Below are 27,250 nucleotides of genomic sequence, written 5' to 3' on the forward strand. Positions count from 1 at the left end.
CCGCCCCAGGCCGCCTCCAGGCTCTCTCTCTGCGGCTGAGGAGACGCATGCCGCCGCACGGCTCTCATCACTACCGCGGGGCCCGGCTTGTTGGACTTGGAGAGCCGCATCCTGGCGCTCAGCGGCGGCGACGGGTTCTCCGGGGCTCCGCTCGCCGCAGCCGGAGATCTGGGTCTACTAACGACCCCCTGCACGGTTAACGGGGAGTCGGCCGCGACGGAGAAATGAATCGGAGAGTATTTCCGAGCCTGGTGCATCATTGCGTTCAGGCAGACTAAAGATGCCGCACACTGGGAGAAGACTGCAGAGTGCCCGGCCCGGACGTCATGTCACCTCCACGGTGAACTCGCTGTTGTGAGCGGCGAGCGCCCCGGCGACTGACAGGTGAGTGAGTGAGTGTCCTCTGGAAGTCTGTCCGTCTGTGTTGTCTAGTAGGCTATGTAAGCAGCAGGTGGATGCGGAGAGCCGGGTGTGCGGGTATGTGTGTATGGGTTGGATTTAATTTCACTATACCAGTGTTGAGCAAGTTACTTTAAAAATGTATACTACATAATAGCCGGCTACTAGTTACTTTCATTTGAAAGTAATACGTAACAATAGTTACAATATTACTGTCTGTGTAGAGTAGGCTACACTACTAGTACTTTTGCATTACTTTCACCAAAATAACTGCAGCAGCAGAATGACATGGCTGCACCGGAACCATCCCGAAAAATAATTTAAACCGTTTTTAAGTCAGTGTAAACCGTCCAAAATTCTAAATGTTGTCATTTGCCTTTGTTATTGTCATCTATTTCCATAAAACACACAAATTGATTAGGGAATGATAATAATTCCCTAATCAATTTGTGTTTTTTATGGAAATGAATGGAAATGATAATTGTTATGGATCATTCAAATCAATTTGTGTGTTTTTTATGGAAATGAATGGAAATGATAATTGTTATGGATCATTCAAATCAATGTGTGTGTTTTATAATAAGCACTATAGGCTAGATGTACAGTGAGACATCTGGTCTTTGTGCAGCACATTTTATTTGAAGTATTGGATTGAGCCGATGGGTTGAGCAAGTGCATGCAGTTCATTCTCAGAAACATTGGTGTGTGCTGCTCTGCGTGAATATCCCAACATCATTTCCCCCTGTGTCTCCCCCTGCAGGTGGTCTTCAGAGAGTGGTGGCCTATTACCCCCCATCCAATCCTGAGCATGCCTGTGAAGAGAATCAGACGTGTGGTGCTGTGTTGCTCAGAGAGAAGTGCCTGTTCACTGTCCAGCAGGTCACAGGCCTCCTCAGAGATTCTCCAGTGCAGGAAGACCTGGGTCAGCTGGAGTACAAGTTCCAGGTCAGAATATAGACCTAATTGGTCATAGTCCTATAGACGGTTTTCACGGAATTGTCAGTCCTGCTCTGCTTCTCTTTTTTCCTTTTTCCTGTCAATAGCAAACACTGCAACAGGAAGTGAGCTGGGGTTCAATTTAGAATGTTTTTGTTGTCAAGTTAAAACCGTCTACTATACCATAGGGGACAAATCTGCAATGTGTGATAACATTGCTCAATATTGCAATGATGATATTACTTGCGATAAACGAATATTACCACCACTGAGGTGCCCTTGAGCAAGGCGCTTAACCCCAACTGCTCCAGTGGAGCTGATTAGTGGCCAGCCGATCAGACTGTTGTTGTACTGGTCAGCTTCCAGGTATGAATGTGTGTGTGAATGTGAACAGGGCACTCCTGAAAAGAGAGCATTGCTCTCAGTGAGACTCCCCCTGTATAAATAAAGGTGAAAAAAAATTGAAGTATTCATATTGGCTGTAATAGAGTTCCTATGTCTATGCTTTACTACTGCTAACATAGACCCCAAACATTGAATAGCCTATGCCCATAAGCATGGCTCCCTGCTACCGACTCAAGCTGAAACTAAACACAGCATGCTTGAGCTTTGGCGGAATGGGGGAGCGCATCGCTGCAAGGGAAAGTTGTGTGCTGGATTTACAACACAAGACAAAATGATCACATGCTGATTAATGCATGCCTGGTCCTCTGCGGATCCCACTTGCGTAGCCCCACAACATGCTGAATCCCACTCAATTTGGGGGCAGAACATGCCACGATTGGCCAATGCTAAATCCAGTCCCCAGAATTGTCCAATCAAATCATCGACATGCTATGGCCCGCCTCTCAACCCTCTGTCATCTCAGACAAGATTTGTTTTCAGTCTGAAAGGTCTCTGACCCTCGCGCCACTTGGGTTCCGTTGGGTTCAGCTGGTCTTTAATGCCTTTTCTTCCGCAGGAGAATTATATTGAACAATCCCAAGAAGAGAAATGCTCTGTCCTTGTCCATGTTGGAATCACTCAGAGAGAACATCCTCACTGATGTCGACAGTGATGACCTCAGAGTTATTATCATATCAGGTATATTGATGCGTGTGTCGTGTGTGTCAGTCTGTGTGTGTGTGTGTGTGTGTGTGTGTGTGTGTGTGAAAAAGACAGAGAAAGATATGCTATTCTAACTGTGTAGTGTGTGTGTGTGTGTGTGTGTGTGTGTGTGTGTGTGTGTGTGTGTGTGTGTGTGTAGGTGTGTGTGTGTGTGTGTGTGTGTGTGTGTGTGTGTGTGTGTGTGTGTGTGAGAGATGTTATCCTAACTGTGTAGTGTGTGTGTGTGTGTGTGTGTGTGAGAGAGAGAGAGATATGTTATTCTAACTGTGTAGTGTGTGTATGTGTGAAAAAGAGAGAGAAAGATATGTTGTTCTAACTGGGCAGTGTGTATGTGCGTGTCTCAGCGAACAGTCCAGTGTTTTCCTCTGGGCATGACCTGAAGGAGCTGACGTCAACACAAGGCCGAGAATATCACACACAGGTGTTCCAGAGCTGCTCAGAGGTTAGCCACACACACACACACACACACACACACACACACACACACACACACACACACACACACACACACACACACACACACACACACACACACACACACACACACACACACACACACACACACACATTAAATCCACTCCCTCTGGTGTTTCAGGTCATGACTCTGCTACAAGACATACCTGTGCCTGTGATTGCCATGGTGAATGGCATCGCCACGGCAGCAGGTTGCCAGCTGGTGGCCAGCTGCGACGTCACTCTTTACATTAAGCCGCAATAATACAATTTGATTCTTCAAATGTCTTTATGTCTTTCCCTTTCAAAAGTACATCACAAACGGTCCATTCTACTACAACTCGACAGCGCTGCTTAATCCTAGCAAAAGTTGAAAAACTGGTCCATTGGAGTGAATGGAGATGTCGCAACTCCTCTATTATATGGCTCTGACGTCAGCTAGTGAGCGGCTAACTATTTTAATGCAGGAAATGCAAAGGCATAATGAAAAAAGATGAGACCGTTGAGAACATCAACATTTTCCTCAGACATACAGTAATAAAATGACTATGAAAAACTCTATACGGCTAAAATTTCAGTAGGCTATATTAACTTTTCCATCCACGTCCATAGCCTCTGCTATTTTCTGAAAATGTCACAAGACACGTCACAAGTCGTGAACTCGAAGCTTTCAGAAAATGTCCACTTACCATGTCATGAAGACCACACGACAGGGGCGTTCCATTGGACTCATGTCATAAACACGACCCCATTTGAAGGGCCCAATAGATTCCCAACATGAGGGTCGCAGGTTCGAGCCCCTGTATTAACTCTGGCTTGCTCGGGTGTCCATACAGGCACAATTGGCCGTGTCTGCAGGTGGGAAGCCGGATTAAGGGTACGTGTCTTGGTCGCTGCACTAGTGCCTCCTCTGGTCGTTTGCGATGCCTGTTCGGGGTGGAGGGGAACTGGGGGGAACAGCGTGATCCTCCCATGCGCTACGTCCTGCCGGTGAAACTCCTCGCTGTCAGGTGAAAAGAAGCAGGTGGCGACTGCACATGTATTGGAGGAAGCATGTCCTAGTCTACAACTCACCTTTGCTCTCACATCTTTTTTCCCAGGTGGCCATGGAGATGCTGCTCACAGGCGCCCCCATCTCGGCCCGCAGTGCTTTGCTGCACGGTCTGATCAGCAAGGTGGTGCCAGAGGAGCGGCTGGAGGAGGAGACACTAGCCATCGCCCAGCGGGTGTGCCAGGCCAGCCGGCCGGTCGTGGCCCTCGGCAAGGCCACATTCCACCGGTGAGGAGGACCCTCATCAGCCTGTGTCTTTCTATAGTGATTGTGCAATGCGCATAATGATGATGTCAGTGGTTCTTAAAGTAGAATCAGCTTCAGGTTGACACGCTCTCTCCTCCGTGTGGTTTTTCCGCCCCACAAGACAAATGGCGCAGGGTCGAGACGCAGCCTACGCCACTGCCTCCAAGGTGATGGTGGACAACCTGGCTCTCTGAGACAGCCAGGAGGGCATCCGGGCCTTCATCGAGAAACGCAAGCCCGTGTGGAGCCACAAGGCGGAGAAGGCACACGACTGACGATGGATGCATGGATGGATGGAGAGGCCTTTACCACATCTGATTACCGTACTACTCTAGTGATTTTCCTGATTGTTGCACTTTGAATCTGGTGTCGGATCATGGTTGTAGAATATTCAAAGGCATTCCAGATTAAATGTTCAGGCTACTGATGAGACCTACAAAGTGTTTGTTGTGTTGCTTGTTGTTTTTAGCCTGGTAAACCAGCCGGTCACGTGACCTCACATTTCATTTCGTTCTTCGTTCCCGTCTGGCCTGAAGCCTTCACCCAGTGTTTTGCAGTGGGCGGAGGTTGGGCGGGTGGACTTGTCTTGACAGACAACTCCTTCAGCCAATCAGCGTTGGATGCAGTCAAACCCAAATCCACTCAGGAGAACGGCAAAAACACATTTTCCACCCAGGAACTCCGCTGTTGCGACGATACTCCTGTACTTGTTTAATTGTTATTGAGTCTATTTCTGCAATAACTGCACTTTATAGCTGTTTAAACTCGACAAACATCGACATTACTCCTCGAGACGGACAGGCAAGGAGGCCAACTTGCGCTGTCAATCACAGAGCACTGAGTGCAGTCGCTGATTGGTTCTTCCGCTTTGCAGTTTCTGCTTAAAGCCCTCCCAGGGCTTGAGGCCAGACGGTCCTGCAGAACGAAATTAAATGTGAGTTCACGTGACCGGCTGGTTTACCAGGCTATGTTGTTTTAGCATTTGGTGATGATATTGTACGTAGAAGTGAAACTCACCAGATCACAAGCAAGGCAGAAGCTTTGAACTTGTTAGCTGGCTTCCCTCAGGATGGCCTCCCTGTTGCTGTGATTTTTTTTTTCTAATTTCCGCCCATTTTCTCCCCAATTGTACTTGGCCAATTCCCCCTGCTGCCCCGGTCGCCTTCACACTCCCTCTGCCAATCTGGGGAAAGCCGTAGACACACCCATGCTTCATCCGATACATGTGCAGTTGCCAGCCGCTTCTCTTCACCTGACAGCGGGGAGCTTCACCCGCAGGACGTAGCACGTGGGAGAATCACGCTATTTCCCTGAACAGGCGGCCCAACCCAGCCTGGGGGAGGCGCTAGTGCAGTGACCAGGACACATACCCTCATTCCGGCTTCCCACACGTGGACACATCCAATCGTGCCTGTGTGAACGCCCGACCAAGCCGGAGGTAACACGGGGGCGCGAACCTGCGACCCTCATGTTGGCTGTTGCTGTGTGATTAAGGCAAGTGAGCCGGACCAGTGTGTGCCTTAGGATGGAGGAAGAGAGCACCAGAGATGTTCTGTAACAATAGCTTGGATTAGAGTTAAAGTGTGCAGGTCTCACAATTTAATCTGGGCCTTTTCGTTGCCACAAACTACAATACAGTGCCACAAAGCACTTGTGCTATTCTTTATAGTTCATTGTGGTACTTTTTGTTGATTATTAGTTAGTCATATTGTACAAATATCAACTGTTATACAGGGGATAAATGTAATGCAATTGTACATGGTGAACTGGAGCTGTGAAAGAATGACCCTAATTTCTGGTGATGGGAATAAAAGTGTGAAATGCTTCAGTGCAACATATGACCAGGGAGGGGTGTGTTCAATCTGAAAACGGTGTGCACCATTTTGCTACAGTTTCCGGGTGGAACATCATGTTCCCTTGCATGTTTCAGTAAAGACTATAGGGAAAGAGGAGTTTGGGTTTATACTGAGAAACTGACCTATATGCAGTATACTGTATGGTACAGAGACCGAGTGAACCCTTTAGGGGAAAACATGATATTGCTCTCCTTATTGCGTGAAGGTCGGTGCCTCCGTGTCATTTCCGTCTGCTCACAAACTAAATCAAAATGTCTAAAAGCTGCTGTGTGGTGGGATGCACTACCAATAAGCTAACCCTGAACTAAGCTTTTATAAGCGGTTGAACAGTAAAACCAAACTTAAGAAAAGTGTCGCCTCAACAGATTCTCAATGCAGTCTCAGATTCGCGGAGGCAAAATCCACTGATACCTCCATTTACATCGGCCTTTCCCCCCCATACATGTAGCAATCACACACGCAAAACACTGAAAACAGTACTTGCTGTTTTTTGTGTGATTGCCACATACATGGAAAACCGCTACAGCTACCTCTCCCCCCAGTTGCCTGTGGCTTCAAACCTTCTTTACAAGGTCCTTTTGGAAAAGGAGATGGGAAAGCAGTGATTCGCCTATTTCACTTCCCAGCCAATTCATCCATTTTGTGTCTAAAAGGCAGGGAGCATTGACTGCAGAGTAACACAGGTGCAAGCAAAACAAGGGTTTCCAACTTTAACTCCATTTAGGTGTACCAGTGTTACTTCCTGCCTTTTAGACACAAAATGGGTGAGTTGGGTGGGAAGTGAAATAGGCTAATTAAGGGGGAAGGAATGGATATGAGGCAGAAAATGAGGAAGACCGGAAAGGAAGGGGGCATCACAAAATACAAAACTCAGTCATAACAAAGAACTATAATGAAACTAAATCAAAACAAGACAGATTGGATCACACTGGATTAAATGAGACGTGGACAGTGAGAAGTGTGGGGAGAAGTCATTCAGGACACTAATGGCTCAGTTGACTCCAGGAGATGGCACTATAATGCAATAATGTGGATGCCGACTCCCAGGTCCCATTCTGTGCAAAAGCTGTTTTTACTTGTAAATGCATATATACTGCTGTCATCCCTCCCTGTAATGAGTGGTCACAACCTCAGAACTGCCACAGTTGGATTTGTCCCTATCCAGCTTCCCCCTGCAGTCTCCTTCAAGCCACACCCCCAAACGCTCTGTTTCCCCAGACGGGTATGGGGACGTCACGATGGTCCTCAAGCATACTGCGCTCTCTCACACAAGCTATCTGCACCATTTTGTCTATAGCCACAAAATTAACACTTCTAGCTGGAGCGACGCCAACTGTACGTGATCCAGCAACTGCGGAGGTGCATTCGGTAAGTCTAGGCATTTTGAGATGTCCTCTTTAGCGTAGCAACGTTAAGTTAGCGATAGCGTTAGTTGTGGACACAACACAGCCTGCTGGTCCACAGACGCTAATCTGATTGGCCGCTGGGAGCCTGGGGCGGGCTCTCCCTCAGCGGCCAATGGGAACTGTTAGTTCTGAATATATTATAGAAACACCATTCTTGGGACGCAACGAGATGAGGAAGGGACAACTCCGTCACAACAAACGGGGTTGCTATATTTTCGACAAATTAATCCAGAATCATGTTTTATGGACCAGAGACACACGTTTTTAAGAGGTTACAGCTGCACGAATTGGGACCTTTAAACACCAGAGAAGAAGAAGATTGACCTCGCTGTTACCATTACAGGCAGGGCCGTTACAGGCTCTCGCTCATTGGATGCGTTTCGGTATGAGGCGTCATGATTGGTTAATGTTAGGGTGAATAGGAAAGCCAATCAGAGGCAGAGTAGGGCGGGTCATCCCGGAAATATCAGAACGAATAATATCGCGCGCGCTTAGTCAAATTACCAACACGAATTGGTGAGCTCTTTATACTATGATTTGTTCAACCGTCTCAGTGAGTGCGTTTTCCGACTTTTCAAGCAATGCAGCCTTTAGACATAATTACCCACATTAATAACTACGTTTATTGACATCTGACAGAGAGCTAACTAACTGCTAACATTTAGCTAGCTAACTAGCCTTTCCAAATGTTGAGGGTCGTTTTTTAGAATATAACGCTAGCTTTTTGTTGAACGTCAGTTACGTGTGCTGATAAGCAAGACCACACTAGGTTGCCAAGACGTTTTGAATGGGGTTGTCAGGTTGGTAAGGGTCCAACTTACTAGCTACAAACTACCGCTAGCTACAACAATAACAACAAAGCGTGTTGACAACCGCTAGCCCCCATCCAGCTTATTGGCTGCCTGTGGTGTCTGATTGTAATCACTTTAGGCCGTGTGGTGATGTAACAGAATAGTTTAGTTGTACAGGGACAATGCACATCAATCAACATTGCTGCAAATGTGCCAGTTTTAGCTGGGTAGCTAATTTTCAACAGATTGCCGGATATCAATATATCTTGTTAACCAGGGTAGCGTTACTTGGTGAATTATAATGTAACATTCTAATTCATAGTGAGGAGAAGCCATGGAGAGAGAGAACCGATTCTTCCATTTGCTGCAGCCTATCCGTGAGCTCACCAAAAACTGGGACATTGATGTGGCTTCTGAACTGAACGATTATCTGGAAGAGGTATGAGTTCCTTCCTTGTTTTCACAATGATATTCAAGATTCAAGATTTTTATTGTCACTCCATGGTACAAGTATCACGTGTGAAATTCTTGTGCTGTGGACTCCGTTTACAACATAGTACAAATGTAGGGCATATGAGTGCAAAAACAACAAGAGACACAACAAGCAATAAGGCAGTATAGTGATAAGACAAGTCAGAGACAGTGGCATATTCACTGCACATAGGTGCACATGTCCTGTGCATACTTTAGCCGTGCTTAAACATTTTAAATTCGGCGTATTTGACATATAGGTGCAAATAGCATATTCCTTATTAAACATACAATTAAACTCTGCGTTTTAAATTCTGCGTATTTGACATACGGGTGCAAATAGCATATTCCTTATTAAACATACAGTTAAACATTAGACATACGTAATGGTAGCAGCTACAGTACGGCTACTGCACTATTTGTGTATGTTAAGGAGTCTCGTGGCCTGCGGGAAGAAACTGTTCCTCAAGCGATTTGTGCGTGCTTTTGGAACCCTGTATCTTCTCCCTGATATGAGTGCACAGTGATACACAATCACATGGTGATGTTTATTGTGCCATGTTGGGGGAGAATACTACATCTGGGCATGTTTTATGGTAGTATGGGCACCTTTCATCCCGCTTTTTGTCATGGGGCGTAAACCACGGAACCAGAATGAACACCGGAAGGCAGTGCGCCAAAAAAACGTCTTTGTTGCCGTTAGCTTGACGTCTCTTGCCTCGATTAATTGTCTGATGCAAAGCTTCTGTATCGGCTTAAAAGATGTGGGATTGTGAATCCGCAATGTTTCTAAAAGAACTTATTCAAAAACTTCGTTCGGTACGTCCATCTTTTGTTTTGTTGTTTGCCGTTCTGATACTTGGGTCAAATTGTCAAGTTAACGTAAAAGTTGACGAGCTAGAAACGCTGCCCATCCGGTCTAGGGCGGGCTCTAGGCCGGAACCAGGTAGGGTGACAAAATCAATTGTGGGCGGGAGCCAGGCTCTTTCTCGCCGAGAAGAGCCTGGTGACGCAAGGTTAGTTTTATGGATATTAGATATTACAAATATATAGGCTCTTTTCACAGCAACCTTTTGAGGTGATACCCGAAAATGGCACGGAACCATAATTAATTGTATTGGTTACACCTGCTTTACCACCTAAAAACGGCTGGGTCCTGAGTTTCCCTACCATTACAAAACAGTCTTGTCTTTCTTCCCTGATAGTTGGAGCAAATTAAAATCACATTTGATGGAGGGCAGATCAAGCTGAACTTTGCAGAAGCCGCACTTATAATCCAAGGGTCCACATGCATCTACAGCAAGAAGGTATACTGCAAGTAATAAATCCAATCCATGCAAAACACATACTTGTATCTAATCCTTATTAGACTTGTGTTACATATCACTGTTATCCTCTCAGGTGGAACTCCTGTACAGGCTTGTATTCAGTACCCTGGACTACATCAATGACAGAAACAAGAAGTAAGCTGTTATATTTGTGTGGGCACAGAATACACAGATTGGCAATGTTTTGGGTTTTTTATCATTGAATTCAAACATATTTTTGCATCGGGGACACATTTTGTCAGGATTGGTGCAGAAGTATTAGGCGCGCTGTTTTTCTCATGCTGTTCTATTGACAGACGTGCTAAACAGCCAGCGGGCTCTCCGGAGTGCGATGAAGAGGGGGCGTCAACACACCATGATGAAGATGACGGTGCTGGGGTAAGAACTAGAAGCTACCTTGCATTTCTGGGTCCATTTTGTAATTTGGTGGTGGTTCATGTGTGTAACTAGCCTAATGTAGACAAGGCGTCACCTTGGCATATTTCCAATGCAGCTACATCACAGGTCCATGATATATAACTGTATAAGAGTGGAAATTGTGAGCAAAATAGTCTTCTGTTTGTTTGCTTTCAGTTCAAACGTTTGGACTCTACTACTGCTGTAGACATATCCACTTTTGATTCAGATTCCAACACGGTCAGTATATCTCCCAGAAACACAAGTTAAATGAGATTTTATATTGTAAAGTCAAATTAAGAGCGACTGGAATAGCTTGTTGTGATTATATAATTAGTATAGATTAATTGTGTTTATCTGCTATTGTCCACTGTATGTTCAGTCTGTGCACGTGGTGCCTCTCCCTCCCAAGTCTCTCATTCTTCCCGAGACCCACGAGAGGCAGAAACTCCCTCTCATCAGGTGAGTCTCATGTCATGCTGTGGCTCAGTAAATAATAATAATAATGAACACATTAAAATATCTTAAATACAGTAACTAGAGGTCTTATGTATCATGGTGGTGCGACATTGTTAGTCTGTCTGTAGATTCATTCTTGTAAACACTAGGGATGATTTCTAGCAAAAACACTATTCGAAATTCGCTGGCCAAAGTCGACTTTTAATCGAAATTCAAAAATAAAAATGTAATTTTTTTTTTTTTTTTGGTGAGTGAAATGTTGCATTGTCTCCCCTGATTCTAAGTCTACGGCTTTATTAATATAAAAAGCTTCTGCTGTGGATTTTTAGCTCAAACAAGCATTGCACCACTGAAGTAAAGAACATGTTACATGACATTGACATTTTCGAAAATAAAAAACAGTTTTGACAATCATGAGTTCATTAAATATTTAGTAGGCTCAGGTCTGAGTGCCAAAGGGGTGCCAAAGTCACCCCCTCTCCCTCTTCATGGGATTTCATCCGCCATTCATTTTTCCATAAACCTTGCTTAAAATGCTTATAAAAATTGTTTTACTTGCTCAAACCAAGCGATTCGACTATACTTAGAATCAGGGGAGACAATGCAACATTTCACTATTTTTTTTTTTTTTTTCAATTTTCAATTTTCAATTTCAATAATTAACACATTCAGTGCCAGCGACGCCATATGGCGTCATTAGAAATTTACCGTAGAGTGCCAGCGACGCCAAATGGCGTCAATAACTCGAATTTTTTTTTTTGACGGGGGGGTGTCGATCTATGCCTCTTACATCGCCTCTTACAATATCAGAGGTATTGAATGTGTCTAACCTATTTTACAGAACCCTTAGGTGGCGACAGCGCTCTCCAGATGAGAGAACGTGGAGTGAAACACACAGAAGAAGTCCCCATGTCGTTGGGGAAAAGCAGGAAATCGCATCGCATCCGTCCGTATGCAGCTGCTTCATTGAAGCAACGTTTAGCTGTGCCCCTGCAGCAGCCAATCTGCTATCACAATTGAGCACCTCGGTGTCCGCTGCAACACCCATTTGCATGATCAGCCGTGGATTTGTTATTATTCTCAACTTGAAGCATGGGAGCTGGTACACGCGGCTGTAAAAAAGCAGGATCTAGCGGACTTTTTCAGTGCTGAGCACAGGCAGAGAAAACAGCAGAGCAGAGAGACACTCCTCCCACAACGGGGGGGGGGAGGAGGAGGGGGGGAGGTGGGCACGCAGAGCCAAGTACACAACACAGACCCAGACAGCAGGACAGGGTTGGCAAACGCAAGCCAGAATATCCGATGCCCACCAGCAGCAAAAGATCAGCAAGAAGCTGCAACCAGCAGCGCATGCAGGCGCCAGCGCTGCTGGTTTCAGCTAAAAATATTATTCTTCCAAACAAAATTCCCTTGCCTTCACTGTTTTATTGAAGGAAATTATTTTTGAGGTGTGACTACATCAGAAAATTAGCTTCAGAGTCAGTGATGTGCTTGAAATGTTTAATTTCACAAAAGGCTCATTATCTCAGCTCGTAGAAAAAAAGCTCTGTTTTTCGTTCAATCAAGCTATCTTCTCCGGCTCATAACTAAAGAACGGAAAATGGGATCAATAAACTTTTTTTTGCAGGTGATAGAAGAGAGTCTCATCGTTATTTGTGCGTGTTCAGTGTTTACATAGTAATTATTAAAGAAATTATATGACTGTTTTAAAATGCATTGCGGCCTATGTGGCACAGCAAGCAACCTTTTGCCCAAGGGCCGTGGCACTTAAAGTGTTAAAGTCGACCTTGATAATAACAACGATTATTCGAAAATTCGAAATTCGATGCCCATCCCTAGTGAACACACACGGTAACTCCAGAACAACACATGATTGCAATGTCATACGTACACCATGAATTTATTTGTTTATTTATGTGTAATGCGCTCCACGGTGCCCAGCCCTCATGGGTTTACAAGATGCATAATACAACAATAAACATCGCAACAATGGTACATTTAAAATAACACACGTCGCACCATGCAGGTTCCACCTATAGAGCAGAGTAACTCATTCGATTTTGGAGCACCTTGCTGCATAAACTTGCATGATAATGAGGAAAAATATTCATATACCGGTTGTAGAAACTGCTTGAGGTGTTGGTTAAAGGTATAGCCTCAGCAAGTGGGGCATCGGTGAGAATGAGGAGGACCAGAGGAACATATGCCAAGGGTTTTATTTAGACAGATTCCTTGGTGTGTGATGGAATATCCGACAGGTGTAGATTGATGTAAACAGATGATACAGATGATTTTACCTAAACACAAAAAGGTATTAACAAAGGTTTCAAACAAACAAGGGAAAACATTCAACTGTAAAGTAATAATACATCTAATTCAAATATACAAAAGGAAATAACTAACTATAACAAGACTTACTGGCAATGATGCATCTGCACATTGGTGAACATCAAGGGAAGGCCAAAGCAGCCTCCTCCACTGCTGTCTGGAGCCTACTGAGCCTCACCCAATCAGCCGTCCTTTATTGAGCCCAGGTGCGGCCCAATCAGGGCCCCAGGTGTAGCTGATTAGGTGAGGCTGAGCTGGTGGGGGGATTTTGTACACCGGTACATACTGTAGTAAACTACGGTACTATAACTTCTTGATGCTCATGCATGCTACTTGAGTTCATACATATGTGTATACTAATGAATGCATCCATTCACTTAACCTCAGGGTAAATATGGCAGCATATTAAGCAGCTCAAGTGTGCGTGTGTATATATACATATATATATATATATATATATATATATATATATATATACCCCTTCCCCCCAGGTAGCACTAAACTGTCTTAATTTAAAGTTGACTTCCTGAAAGTTCCAGATAACCTACTTACGAGACTTTTATTTATTTATTTTCTGGTCTGCGACAGCATGAATGGGGAGATCCTGGACAGCCATAAAGACTTCCGGATGAACACCTTCATCCCAGGCGAGCAGGATCTAATTCTCCTCACCCTGGGTCCAGCTTGCATTGAGCACAGAAATGACCCAGCTGAAGTCCCGCTCCCTCAGCAGCAAGGTAGGTGCACCAAAACTAGTTCACTGAGATACAGTAGATGCTGCTGCAAATCCTTACCATAGGTTGTGTTCAAGCAATAATACACCGGGATTTGGGGAGGTTGTCCCGCTGGTCAATTTAAACTTTAACTGATGAGAAGAGAACATGTTCCTGACATAGAGGTCCCTGGTAGATAGTTGGCCCCATGCGAACACCTTAACTCATTGAGTGCCAGCCACTTTTGGAGAACGGACGCTCCCAGTGCCAGAGTTTCAGAGCGTTTTCAGTGATTTCTCGAGGCCCACAGAATATTGTGTGATATTTCAATCATGAGAGGCCAGTTCGTAGGATTTAACATGGCAATGCTTTGGCGCATGACTCCATTAGCCAGTGGCGCTGCTCTTGAGGCAAGAGGAGGGCATCTGCTTAGGCTAGGAGATCCCCATGACTCCATTAGCCAGTGGCGCTGCTCTTGAGGCAAGAGGAGGGCATCTGCTTAGGCTAGGAGATCCCCCCCCCGTGGGGGATCAGGAGTCACGACTCGTTGGTGGCGGACTGGGGAGGTGGGTGGGGCAAAACAACGCTCCGGAGGAGGGCTCAAGGGAGATGGACTGCTGTGAAGCTGCTGCTGTTATGATCGGCCAGAGAGAGAGAGGTGACGTAGAACCCTTGCTATATATATGAGAATTAACTGACGTCATATCTGACGTCATTACGGACGTCATACTAAGACTTTGACTGACCACGTCATACTAGAACTTGATTGACGTCAGGGGTGATCGGATTAGATTATGCACGAATGGCCTTCTGCTTGAACTATGGTCTAGAGACCTCACTTCAATCATGAGAGGCCAGTTCGTAGGATTTAACAAACTTTATTTAGCAATCGGCATGCATGGCAAATGCTTTGGCACATGACTCCATTAGCCAGTGGCGCTGCTCTTGAGGCAAGAGGAGGGCATCTGCTTAGGCTAGGAGATCCCCCAAAAGGAAGATCTGATTACCGGAGGTTAATTGAGATCTGCGGGCACCGGTAGTTGATTGTACTTTTCTGGCCTTCGACCTTTTAACGACTTATGGCTACTTGCGGCTGGCGCTTCCCAACTCGGTCGGGCCTTCGATCTTGACCCCCCTACTTGCGTTGCGGCTGGCGCTTCCCAGCTCGGTCGGGCCTTGCGCGCCGCACGACTTGGCCTTCTGACTGACCCTGACTCTCTCTCTCGACTCTCTCTCTCCCCCAAAAATGATCCGGGAGATTTACTGCGCCTACTGGGCGCTGTGCTTTTCGGGGAGCCACCACCAACGAGACATTTTGGCACGGAGCCCGGGACACTGTTTGTTGCCATGCTCGCCGATTGAGGAAGGAGGGTTCTTTGGGCCGCGGTATGGCCGCCTGCTCCGGGCGGGTGTAGCTGGAGAGCTGATGAAGACCAGCTGGAGCGTCCTCTTGAGGTGCTGGATGACTTAGGGGTTGGTGACTTAGTGACTTAGGGGTTCCCAACTTGGCCTGGGTGACTTAGAGATTTCCCGACTGGGCGCTGGACTTGGATGACTTAGGGGTTGGTGACCCGACTTGGCCTGGGTGACTTAGTGGCTTCCCAACTTGGCGCTGGGGCCAGTCTGAGGCCTGAGCCTGATGTAGCGAGCCATGGGGAGTAGATTGTTTCCAGGAGTTAGGATGACTTAGGGGTTGGTGACTTAGTGACTTAGGGGTAGGTGACTTAGTGACTTAGGGGATGGCTTAGGGGTTGGTGACTTAGTGGCTTAGGGGATGACTTAGGGGTTGGTGACTTAGTGGCTTAGGGGATGACTTAGGGGTTGGTGACTTAGTGGCTTAGGGGGTGATTTAGGGGTTGGTGACTTAGTGGCTTGGGGGATGGCTTAGGGGTTGGTGACTTGGTGGCTTAGGGGCTGGTGGCTTAGGGGGTGACTTAGTGGCTTGGGGGATGACTTAGGGGTTGGTGACTTGGTGGCTTAGGGGTTGGTGACTTAGTGGCTTAGGGGGTGACTTAGGGGTTGGTGACTTAGTGGCTTGGGGGATGAACTTAGGGGTTGGTGACTTGGTGGCTTAGGGGATGGCTTAGGGGTTGGTGACTTAGTGGCTTAGGGGGGTTGGTGACTTAGTGGCTTAGGGGGTGACTTAGGGGTTGGTGACTTAGTGGCTTGGGGGATGAACTTAGGGGTTGGTGACTTGGTGGCTTAGGGGATGGCTTAGGGGTTGGTGACTTAGTGGCTTAGGGGGGTTGGTGACTTAGTGGCTTAGGGGATGACTTAGGGGTTGGTGACTTAGTGGCTTAGGGGTGACTTAGGGGTTGGTGACTTAGTGGCTTAGGGGATGGCTTAGGGGTTGGTGACTTGGTGGCTTAGGGGATGGCTTAGGGGTTGGTGACTTAGTGGCTTAGGGGATGGCTTAGGGGTTGGTGACTTAGTGGCTTAGGGGATGACTTAGGGCCGGAGAAGATAGGTCAAAAACAGCAAATACAGGCGTTTCCATCTAGAAGCTGAGATATTGAGCCTTTTGTGAAATATAGCATTTCAAGCAAATCACTGACTCTGAAGCTAATATTTTCTGACCTGAAACATCTGAACAGTAATTTCCTTCAATATAACAGCACCCCCACCCCCCTCTACTGCAAACTCCTCCTCCGTGGGTGTGTCTCTGGTGGCTCTGCTCGCTCTGACTGCTGCTTGTGTCAGGCGAGTCTCTGCTGCCTGGATGGCGGCCGCTCGTCGGGGCAGTCTGGATCGGGCTCGCTCGTTTCTGGGGTTTCGGTTGTGAGCTGGGATGAAGCTGCGTCCGATTCTGGGCTTTCTGCTGCGCGTTTCAAAGTGTGCTGCACCCAGAGTCTATTTTCGGAGCCCCCCACCGTTGTGCGCCGGCTCCCAGCGCGACAGCGAAAAGCATGACATGAGAATGGTTTCATCACGGCTTTTTCTGCTGTTTTTACTCAACTTTCTCTAATCTGGAGAGCACTGTCGCCACCTAATGGGTCGGTAAAATAGCTTATACACATTCAACATGCCCCAAAATTTTACAGGAGATATATTAGGCTTTGATCCACGTCCCACCGTCAAAAAACGCAATTGACGACTTTAGTCGTCATTGGCACTGAACGTTACTTTTTCAATTGACGACTTTAGTCGTCATTGGCACTCAATGAGTTAACATACACTATGTGTTACTGTAGCCTCCATGCTAGCAGTTTAGCATACATTATTTTGAGTGATAGCAGCCGTCTATTGACATTTCATTTAGCAACATTAGCCGACTAATAACTTTCACTGGATTATGGAGACAACCTTTCAGTCTGTCTCTCCATTCAGTTTATATTGACACAGACTGACTGTGCTACATCAGAGGTGCAGTCAGTTCTGGTTATGGTAGTACTATCTTGGGCATTAAAGGTGTGGCCAACGTCCATGACGGTGGAGACGATGATGGAGAGGACAACTTTCTGCCGATACAGGACAATGATGTGGAAATGGACCAGAGACCAGACGAGCACATTGACGGACAGGGGGTAGGTATATCACTCACACCAAATTAACAAATGGCAAAAGATATATGATAAAAATGCAAATGCATAAACCTTATAAATTGACCCTTAACACAGACATTTGTCCAGTGCATAGAATAAGTATACATCCACAGACATGTTGAGGGTGTGATGTAAGTGACCTGTTAGTATTACAATATGTATCGTATCTGCTTTACTAAACACAGCTGGACTTCATGTCCCTTGACAATCATTTTCTGTTTTGTTGATCTGCCCATTTTATAACCTTCATTAGCTATGCTCTGTGTGCACGGTGGCGCAGTGGTAGCGCTGTCTCCTCACAGCTAGAAGGTCCTGGGTTTTGATTCCCGCCTGGGACGCTGTCGGCACTGAGGGGGCGTGTCCCCCCTCGTGTCTTCAGTGCCTACTGCCCAGGCGGGATATCTCGTCAAAAGGGCCTTTCTGTGGGGAGTTTATGTTCTTTGTATGTGGTTCCTCCATACGATACAATGTTTGAAGTTGGTCCCCGGGCGCCGTACACAAGAAAGCTGCCCACTTGCCCCCCGGAGGAAGGACAAGCCTGGATGGGTTAAATCAGGGGCGGGCAAAAAAAAATTCCAGAGGGCCATACTGACTTACATCAAGTAAGCCAAGGGCCACACATTGGACATCATACCTGCCAACACTTTTCGCCGGATTGAGATGGTCCAGGGCAGGGGCCAGGTCCGGCCCTGGGGCCGCATTTTGCGGTTAAATGCAGAGATTATATTTCACCAGCCACCGTCAAGCATGCCATGATTGTGTTGTGGGTCGTCGTGTGACAAATAAGACGGGTTTGCCCCTCCAGTTTTTCTTCTTCAATCAGAAATAGGCATGTTTTGTAAGGTTTGCTTCTAAATTGGTCTCAAATTAAATCCCAGATCGGCATTAAAAGAGCTTAAAGTTTTAAATTTGGCGACCTCCAGATGCCCTGGAATTAGAGCTGGGTATTGGTTCAAATTTCAAGAATCGATTCGATTCCGATTCACAACGTTGTGAATCGATTAATTTCGGTTAGATTCCGATTCGATTAATTTCAATATCGATTTGGTTAGTGATATACCAAAACGTGTTTTTTGAGCTGTACCCTGAATTACATGACTGTCCAGTTATGTAACACAGGGGTTCCCAACCTTTTTTTGCGCCAAGTGGATACATGGGGGGGGGGGGGGGGGGGGGAGTTGCAGACCTGTTGTCAATTTTAATGGTTTTAGTTACACATATATTTACTCACCAGTAGCCTGTACTACGAATGTTGGATAAGAAGATCCAGGATCTGTCCCTTGATCTGGTTTGTCTAAACCAGATCAGCTCGATTGTAGTTAACTTGTACTACGAACCTCGTTTGCCAGTCGTTAACTCGAACCAGGTTGTTCTAATCAAGTTGACTGCGCGTGCACATGAAAATGCCCGTGCACACGAGCTCGTGCCCGCAAAAGAGGCGTGGTTTTTAACAACTAGCCAATCACAATGCAATATGGACCGCTCAGCTCAGAACCGTAGCTTTTACAGCGCCAGACACGCCTATTTCCTCATTCATCAAAGCCATCTACTACTATGTCAGAATCAAAATCCGCATTGGATATTTTTAGTCTGTTCCCGAATGACTGTCTAAAGTTACCACTTTTATTCACATCAGTCATTTATTTGAAGAGCGGTTTCTGCCTCCACGTATCCTACAGCAGCTGAATTCACCCTCTCAATAAACTGCGAGTGGAAGCAATGTGTAGCCTAATGTCTCAGTCCAAAATCCGTATGTATAGACCATTTAGGCTCAACGAATAATAATGATGTCATGTTTAGTCGCACTGATTGAATAATTCCTATAGGCTATCAATAAAAAAAAGAATGATAATAAAATTAAAAGAGGCTTCTGAACGACACGGTATGTGCGGGCATAGATTTCATTTATAAAAAATAGCCTATTTTGTGGTCACATATATTGTCAGCAGAGTCGCATATCTCCATATTTCATATAATGATGCTGGAAATATGAAGTTCAATCACATCATACAGGCCAAAAGCAACACTTGCAGCTGCAAAATGCAGGAGTAGCCTAGATATGAATCATCTTAATATGGGATCGCCTGTGTGCAGGTGATCCCATATTAAATTGCTTACATGTAGTAGGCTATTCCAGCATGTAAGCTATGACTATTTCAATTCCAACCCAACGTCAGTCTCAGCTCCGTTGCGCACACGGCACCGTGCGCTTTGGAGACGTTTATGTAACCTTTTTATGCCTGTTTAGTGATATTTCTCCACTCACTATTCAGCTGCAATCGATCAGCGGGATCAAACAACGTATCTAGGCTACTTGAGAGCACAAAAATGAATATATAAAAACATATTCCAAAGTGGTATAGGGCTTAATTAAAATAGCCAACAAGTGCAAGGCTTTAGTCCTTGATTAACATTAACATTGATTAACATTACTCATTCAACATTACAATTCGTGCTCCTTCCTAGATGGGAAACTTGTCCAGAAAGGGGTTGGCCATTTTTCCAAACTGCTGATTCGATTGGTTCGTGGGCGGTGTATCTAAGGTCTAATCTTATCCTTGCAACTTAACCTGCTACGGACCAGGTTAAGTGTGAAGCATAAGTTGCTATGGAAATATATGTCGGTAAGAAGTTAACTTGCTTTGTAGTACGGCCAAACCAGGTTTAAACCTGAAGTTACCTCGCTAAACCACTAAACTGGCTTTGTAGTACAGGCCTCAGGTGGTGACAAAGGGTAAATAACAGCCTTTTCATCTGTCAATAAAGACACTTTCACAATTATGCACAGTGATTTGATTTCAGCCTATATAATTTCTAAAAGTAGATATTAATGATCAAACATTTCCATTCATGTAGCCTACAGTATTTATGTTTTTGTTTCAACTACAAACTCCGTTAACATGCTTCACATGTTCTAACTGTAGATTGCTTTGTGATGTGCTGTGTATCCGCTTGATGTCTCCACTTCAGTGCATTAGTCGCACTATTATTTATAGCCTATGTGTGTTTTTTGCCAATAGCCTATTGCATACCATGTGATATGACTTATAGCCTACTTCTGTATAGAATCCAGTGTGCTATTTCTAGGGCTGTATCTGTCTCTATCCTATACATTTCTGTTGTTTGACGTGGCTCACACGTCACAGTATCATTTCCGTGTGCCACGTATTGCTTTTATACAGGTGCGGCAACCAACTTTTTCCGCCTACAGCCTGACGAAGACCAGAGGTTGAAACGCGTTGCGTCCCTTGTGCCCTTGTCCTATCTTGAAGATGTACTTTGTATTAACTGAAGTATAACTGTACATTACTTCTTTATTAAATCCTTCTATAAGCATCAAGAAGCTCCTTTTTTCTATTTACTATTTTTTGTTTCAACTACAAACATAAATAAACGTCAACTTGAAACTATGTTTCAACTACCACACACAGCATAATATTTTAGCCTGTTTATTTAAAAACGTTTTTTTTTTTTTTTTTTTTTATATACCGTAAATTCCGGACTATAAGGCGCACCGGTGTATAAGCCGCACCTTCAGAGTTGACTATTTTTTTCTTATATAAGCCGCACCGGACTATAAGCCGCGGGTGTTTTGATGTTTAATTACCATATGTAAGGCTTCGTGCACAGAGGGGATTGTCGGGAAAGAGATGGCTGTTTGGGGAAGCTCCCATTTATTAACATTTCAACAAAACAAAAGTCAGGTCACTAATCCCCAGACAAAATCACACATTGTGAGATGCTTAAAAATCACCATCGGCGGGAGCTTTACTCCAGATGCTGTGCAGCCAAGAACACAAGTGAAATTCGTTCTCTCGTGACCTGTGGTTCTCAACGTGATGGACGATTCACCTTTCTTGTTAACAGTCCTAGTGAGAGGCAGGTCGAACGTCAAAGGCACTTCATCCATATTTATGATCTGCTCCGGTCCGATGGAATATTCCTTGATCTTTCTTTGTGTGAATTCGCCGAAGTTTGTAATTTTCTCCTGGTAGTCGGGAGGGAGTTGCTGACACAGTCGTCCGCGCCCTGACGGACAGTCCCTTTCGTCTCGGGTTTGTGCATGATCCTTTGCTGCTGCTGCTGTTGTTGTTGTTCCTGTCTCGCTACTGTCTCAGACATGGCTTTCAGGCTCAATCGCCGCCATCGTCGTAACACAGCCAGTTCTCCATCTTTTGAAGCATGATGTTAGATTACAACGAGCTAGTTGTGTGGCTTAGCCTTCCAAAATGTTGCTGTTAGTTTTTTAGAATGTAATACATAGAATTGGGAATGTTACATTCAATTTCATTCAGACTGTCTTTCAGGCTCAATCGCTGCCTTTTTCCCCCCGGAGCGAGGGAGGAGGGAGGGTGTTTTACCGTAGTGGCTGAGAGAGAGTAGTGGCACAGTGCTCCAATCAGGTCGCGAGGCACATTTTTTGCAACATCATCCAATCAGGGTCTCGCTCTCATAATGTCTGTCTTGCTCTCGTTCTGCCTCATACCAACATCCATAGATTTTGGAGGTTCCCGAGTGGCCGTTTGCTGGAAAAATCCATAGATAAGCCGCACCGTTATATAAGCCGCAGGGGCCAAAAAAGGCCAAAAAACGGGAAAAAAGCCGCGGCTTATAGTCCGGAATTTACGGTATATATATAAAAAAATCAATCTCTTTACATATGAATTGATAATCGAGGATTAAAACAAAAATCGATTAAAAATCGGAGAATCGATTTTTTGAACCCAGCCCTGTTTCTCCCGTGTTCTTTCCAAGGTCTCTAGTGAAGGCAGGAAGCTTCGAGAGAGACAGGCCGTCGACGCTGACAAACCGAAGAGGGAGGAGGAGGCAACACATGCTGTAAGCTAATGTTTCTTTTAGGGTTTGATAATTACCACCCTCCAAGCACCAAATGCCTGTAAAATTCACCATGGGTGGATCAGTAAGGGTCATCCATCACACTGGATGGTAACATTTTGGGACCATAACATGGGATGTATTGAGTTCTCTTAACACTTCCATGGTGAATTACAAACTTGATCCATTGTGAGTCTGTCAGCAAGTTTGAAATTAACACACAATACCTGATTCTGTATATGAAAAGTAAGAAAACAATTGGGCACTGCAGTGGCGTGCCTGACCAAGTTGGTGCCCTAGGCAAGATTTTTGCTGGTGCCCCCCCCTCCCCTCTCCCCCAAAGAAAATATAATCGCCCTTCCCCAGTGGCGCTGTAAGTACTTTTAGGTAGGGGGTGCTGTAAGGAAGGGAATCTCGGTGCTGCCCGCGAGGGCAGCGCCGAAGAAAATTTGACGTTTTTTGGACTTTCATCCATATTTAGAAGAATATTTAATTTTAAATTAACATTAGGATTATACTGTTGTGATGTCATTATTCAGTATCTTCTCCTTTTCTCACTCACTTTCATGTAAGCACCTGCTCTCCCTTTAGTCGTTTTACACTACAACAGACAGCAACACAGGCATAAACACTGAACTTATTATTATTATTATGGAAAACCAGATTATGATGAAAATCAAACACTTTTGATGAGAGAGCGTATGAAATAAGATTAGAGCTGGGAAGCACAAACTGTTTTTTGGTGTTTGTTGGTGGTATAAACACAAGACAGCCAAATCCAACAATTTCGAAAATCCCATTTCTTGCCACCAGGGGGTGCTGCAGCACCCTCAGCACCCACCTTCCAGCTCCCTTCCCCCACTCTGGGAAAAAGCTCCGAGCAGGTAGAAGGGGGCGCGGCCACGCAGGGGGTGGGGTGGTATGGATTAGGGACCATGGTGAAAGTGCTGCAGCCAGAATTAGAAGAATGATTTCACTATTATTTAAAGACTTAAGACGTTGTTCTGCTTATTTTTTGTCTACTATTGTAAAATAATAGTAGGCCTATTATCATGAAAAAGTATTTGTAAATTTTTTATTTTATTTTTTACCCTCTCTGGCGCCCCTAACGGCTCAAGTGCCCCTAGCATTTGCCTAGTTCGCCTAATGGACGGCACGCCACTGGGGCACTGGGTTCTAATCTGTTCTGTATCAAGAAATACAATTGGCTTGTTGGCTTGTTTTGTTTCAGGTGAATGTGTGGATCTTGACTCTTGACCCTTATGCTGTATTGGGCGGGGACAAGCCCTTTAAACCGGGTAAGGAAGCACTACTCACAGCCACAGGTATACATCAGAACGCGAGATGTTTTTTCCCCTACTATGGGATCAGGATGACCACGCCCCGAACTCATTTGATTGGTCGTCGCAAACTGCTTCTTCCTGAAAACGTGCGGCAAGTAAAAAAAGATGTGGTTAAGAATAAAGATTAAGGGAGGAAGAATTAGATACAGATCTTTCTGAGGATGTATGGGAGTCCATATTAGAAAAAATATTCTCCTCTTCAATTTGTTTAAAACATAAAGTCATACAATTCAAGATTGTACATAGACTGCATTGGTCCAGGGCGAGATTGGCCAAATTTACACCAGACATGGATCCCAATTGTGATCGCTGTCAAACAACCCCAGCCACTTTATCACATATGTTTTGGCTTTGCCCAAAATTAGTAGATTTTTGGCATTCCATATTTAAATTCTTTTCTGATATACTGGAAATATCCATTGAACCTCTTGCCATAATTGCAATCTTTGGTGTGATACCGCATGATCTCTCCCTCAACCAATGCAGCAAAAAGATGATAGCGTTTGGTACACTTCTGGCCAGAAGACTTGTACTCCTTAAATGGAAAGACAAGTTTCCTCCAACTTTCAATCACTGGGTCAGAGATCTCATGTATCATCTAACCCTAGAAAAAATCAGATACGCTACAAGGGGTTGTGCCCTCGACTTTTATACCATCTGGCAGCCAGTCCTGGACCAGGTAGAGAAAATGGACGCTAAAAGCATTTCAAATATATAGATTTACCCCCCCCCCCTTTCTCATATTTATTTTCATTAATCTGTTTTTGTTGTTGTTGTTGTATGTTTTTTCTTTTCTTTCTTTTTCTTTTGTGTGTATTTGTGTATTGATATACTGTGATGTACGTATGTGGTGTAATAGGCCAGGGGTTCTTGTGGGATGGGTTTTTGTTTAAAAGTGTCAAGTGTATTTGAATTTGTATTTTGTATTTTGTATAATATACAGAAAACAAATAAAAAAACTTTGAACAAAAAAGAATAAAGATTAAGGTTAGGGTTTTTGTTATTTAACCACGACCATACCCAAACCCTAACACCCCCCCCCCCCCCCCAACCCTAATCTTAACCACATTTTCAGGAATAAGCAGTTGCAGTGACCAATCAAATGAGTTCGGGGGCGTGATCATCCCGATCCCATCAGTAGGGAAAAAAATCGCACCATCAGAACGGCAACATGGCCCCGCTCCCTTTTCTGGGGAAACCACAAGACACTCGCCATTAACTTGAATGTCACATCGCAGGACAAAACATCGGTAGGAAAAAAACAATACATTTTGTTTATCAATGACCCAAAGACACCATGACATGACAATATATTGCAACTTGGCAGGCCATAGACTGTGAAAAATATTAATATTAATTTGGTCCATCTTAAGTTATGTGACTCATGTCCCTTCTATGCCCTCACAACTGACCTAGTCACAGCCTGGTCAGTCTCTCATGGGTGGCTAGCTCCATTTAAAGTCGTCAACTTATGGTTTATACATGGTAGAATATGAGTTGAGACGTTTGATGGAAATATGTGTTTTATGAATACTGGTAAGCCTGTCTCTGAATGGGCATACACATACTCCAATAAGAAGCATTCCAAATATATTTAAACACTTAGAAATGTTTCGCCCATGATCCGCTCCCCCCAGCAGAGTGAACCCCTTCCAAAAGATGAGATTTGACATCCAAGTGCTTCTTGGGGGATAATTATATGTATGCCGAATTGGAGAGTGGCATCTACAGATTTGTAAATTATGTTCTGGCGGTATCTACTTTTCTGATAAGCAAGGCCACATTTAGTTGCCAGATTTCTGAATGAAGTTTAGTGTGACTTCCTCCACATAAGGAAATGGGGCAAGCTAACGTTTAGCTGGTCTCTTTCCAGCTTCCTGCAAAATGGCAACAGACTTTTGACTGCCGGGGAAGAAGCTTGGAAGCAAGCTAATATTATGCGCTAGTTACTACTTGCCTTATGCTATATCCAGATCCCAGCCCACTGTCAGGGTCCCTGCGGAGGTCTTAAGGTATTAAAAAAGTATTAAATTTGAAATCATCAAAATAAGGCCTTTGAATTTTGTGAGTTTCCACCAGGCAACATGCATCGATGTCCACATTTACACTGTTACCCCTAATCTAAAAGAAAAAACATTGGAGATCCGTTTTTTCTGATTTATTGTTAGTGAAACCAACAACACAGCAACTCTTCGGCATATCAATATTAATTTAAACCGTTTTAAATAGTTTGAAGTGTTTTCGGCTTCTTGTACAGTCTCTTCCAATGGCGAGTTTCCCCCTAAAAGGGGGGCGTGGACTATCGAGCCTACTACAAAATGACGTGTTGCCGATCTGTGCATTCTCTATAAAAGCTAGAGCGCAGGTTTATAGACTTGTGTTGACTCTTGGCTTCCTAGGGAAAAGCTACAAGGTTCCTGGAGGTCTGGATGATGGCGGAAAGAGGAAACGGGAGAGTCCTGCTCCACTTCAGGACTTTAACAGTTGGTTCACGGGAGTATGTAAGGGACTGCGTTTGTGTTTTTATGCTTCTTATTAGACTGTCTAAGGTAAGACCGATGGTATGATGTTTTGGTCCTGACTTCACAAAATTGTTTCCTTTTGTTGCAGTTGACCCCCCTGAGCACAAGTTAAAAAATGGGCCCACGTTTACAGGTAACGACTCTGTCTCACATGCTTTCCTAATAATACAAAACAAATCATCTTTATTTGTGTAGTACTCGCCTATAAGCAGAGTTTACAAAGGACTTGAAAAGAAAACACATAAGGACATAAAAATACGAAGCCCATTCAAGAGAAAATGGGTTAAGGGGGGAAATCAATTAATTAAATGAAATGGGAATAGCGCTCAACAGTCATGTGACATTTCTTGCCCCACAAGTGAATTCCCCATTCATTTTCTCCATAGACATTTCGAAAAATCCTTGTGAGAATCGTGAGTGACCATAAAACATTTCACTTTCAGCAAAAACAAAAAAATGCCGGGGAAAAAAGATTGAGAATCGTCACTCACGATTTTCTGGAAGACTGGTTGGCTTGGTTCAAGCCTTAAAACTCATTATACAAGGATTTTTCCAAATGTCTATGGAGAAAATGAATGTGGAATTCACTTCTGGGGCAAGAAACGTCACATGATTGTTGAGCTCTATAACAAAAATGACAATAGTTTGAATGTGGGAAAAATCAAAACTCTTACATAAAATTTCCAAATGTTTAAATTATTTAACATGAGAAAGGTAAAAGGATTTTGTCAATTTAGAAAATCGAACAAAACTGGTTTGTACAGTTCGTGGTTCTTCTAGAAAAGGAAAAGTTATAGAGAAAAGTTTTGGAAACTGAGATGAACATGTCAACTTAAATCATACTTCGTTTGACCTCATTATGCTTTATATATGTGAAAGTACACTTGAGACTATTCAATAATTTTTTTACATTTTGTTTGCAGACCTGAACTACATTTATTTGAGTAAAATGAAAGAGAAGTTGAAGACCAGAAAGAGGATCTTGAGAAGAGCGGTAGGGGAGTTTGCATGTACCTATCGTCAGATACAGTATGTACTGTATGTGGTGCTGTGTGAGGCAGCTAATG

At 44.5% G+C, this 27,250-nt stretch overlaps 2 protein-coding genes across 2 annotated transcripts in view; both read left to right on the forward strand.

Annotated features, from left to right (window-relative positions):
- Positions 1-280: 280 nt before the first annotated feature.
- On the forward strand, positions 281-4,444 carry LOC310799151 (enoyl-CoA hydratase domain-containing protein 3, mitochondrial-like; the record flags this gene model as incomplete). Its single annotated transcript, XM_083661716.1, has 6 exons — positions 281-323; positions 1,160-1,331; positions 2,297-2,418; positions 2,787-2,884; positions 3,996-4,174; positions 4,314-4,444. 6 exons carry the CDS (start codon positions 281-283, stop codon positions 4,384-4,386), a joined length of 687 nt encoding a protein of 228 aa, XP_083517842.1. The 3' UTR covers positions 4,387-4,444.
- Positions 4,445-8,579: 4,135 nt separating this feature from the next.
- LOC310799160 (condensin-2 complex subunit H2-like) overlaps positions 8,580-27,250 on the forward strand; it is a gene marked incomplete at both ends in the record, with an annotated part of 33,370 nt that continues 14,699 nt past the window's right edge. The window contains 10 exons of the mRNA XM_083661727.1: positions 8,580-8,684; positions 9,922-10,023; positions 10,118-10,179; positions 10,341-10,422; positions 10,823-10,902; positions 13,816-13,964; positions 17,349-17,464; positions 22,238-22,321; positions 23,550-23,643; positions 26,061-26,158. Coding sequence (XP_083517853.1) covers positions 8,580-8,684; positions 9,922-10,023; positions 10,118-10,179; positions 10,341-10,422; positions 10,823-10,902; positions 13,816-13,964; positions 17,349-17,464; positions 22,238-22,321; positions 23,550-23,643; positions 26,061-26,158 — 972 coding nt within the window. The remainder of the gene's footprint in view (positions 8,685-9,921; positions 10,024-10,117; positions 10,180-10,340; positions 10,423-10,822; positions 10,903-13,815; positions 13,965-17,348; positions 17,465-22,237; positions 22,322-23,549; positions 23,644-26,060; positions 26,159-27,250) is intronic.

Source organism: Poromitra crassiceps, assembly GCF_964638095.1.
Source record: "Poromitra crassiceps genome assembly, chromosome: 2".
Taxonomy (NCBI): domain Eukaryota; kingdom Metazoa; phylum Chordata; class Actinopteri; order Beryciformes; family Melamphaidae; genus Poromitra; species Poromitra crassiceps.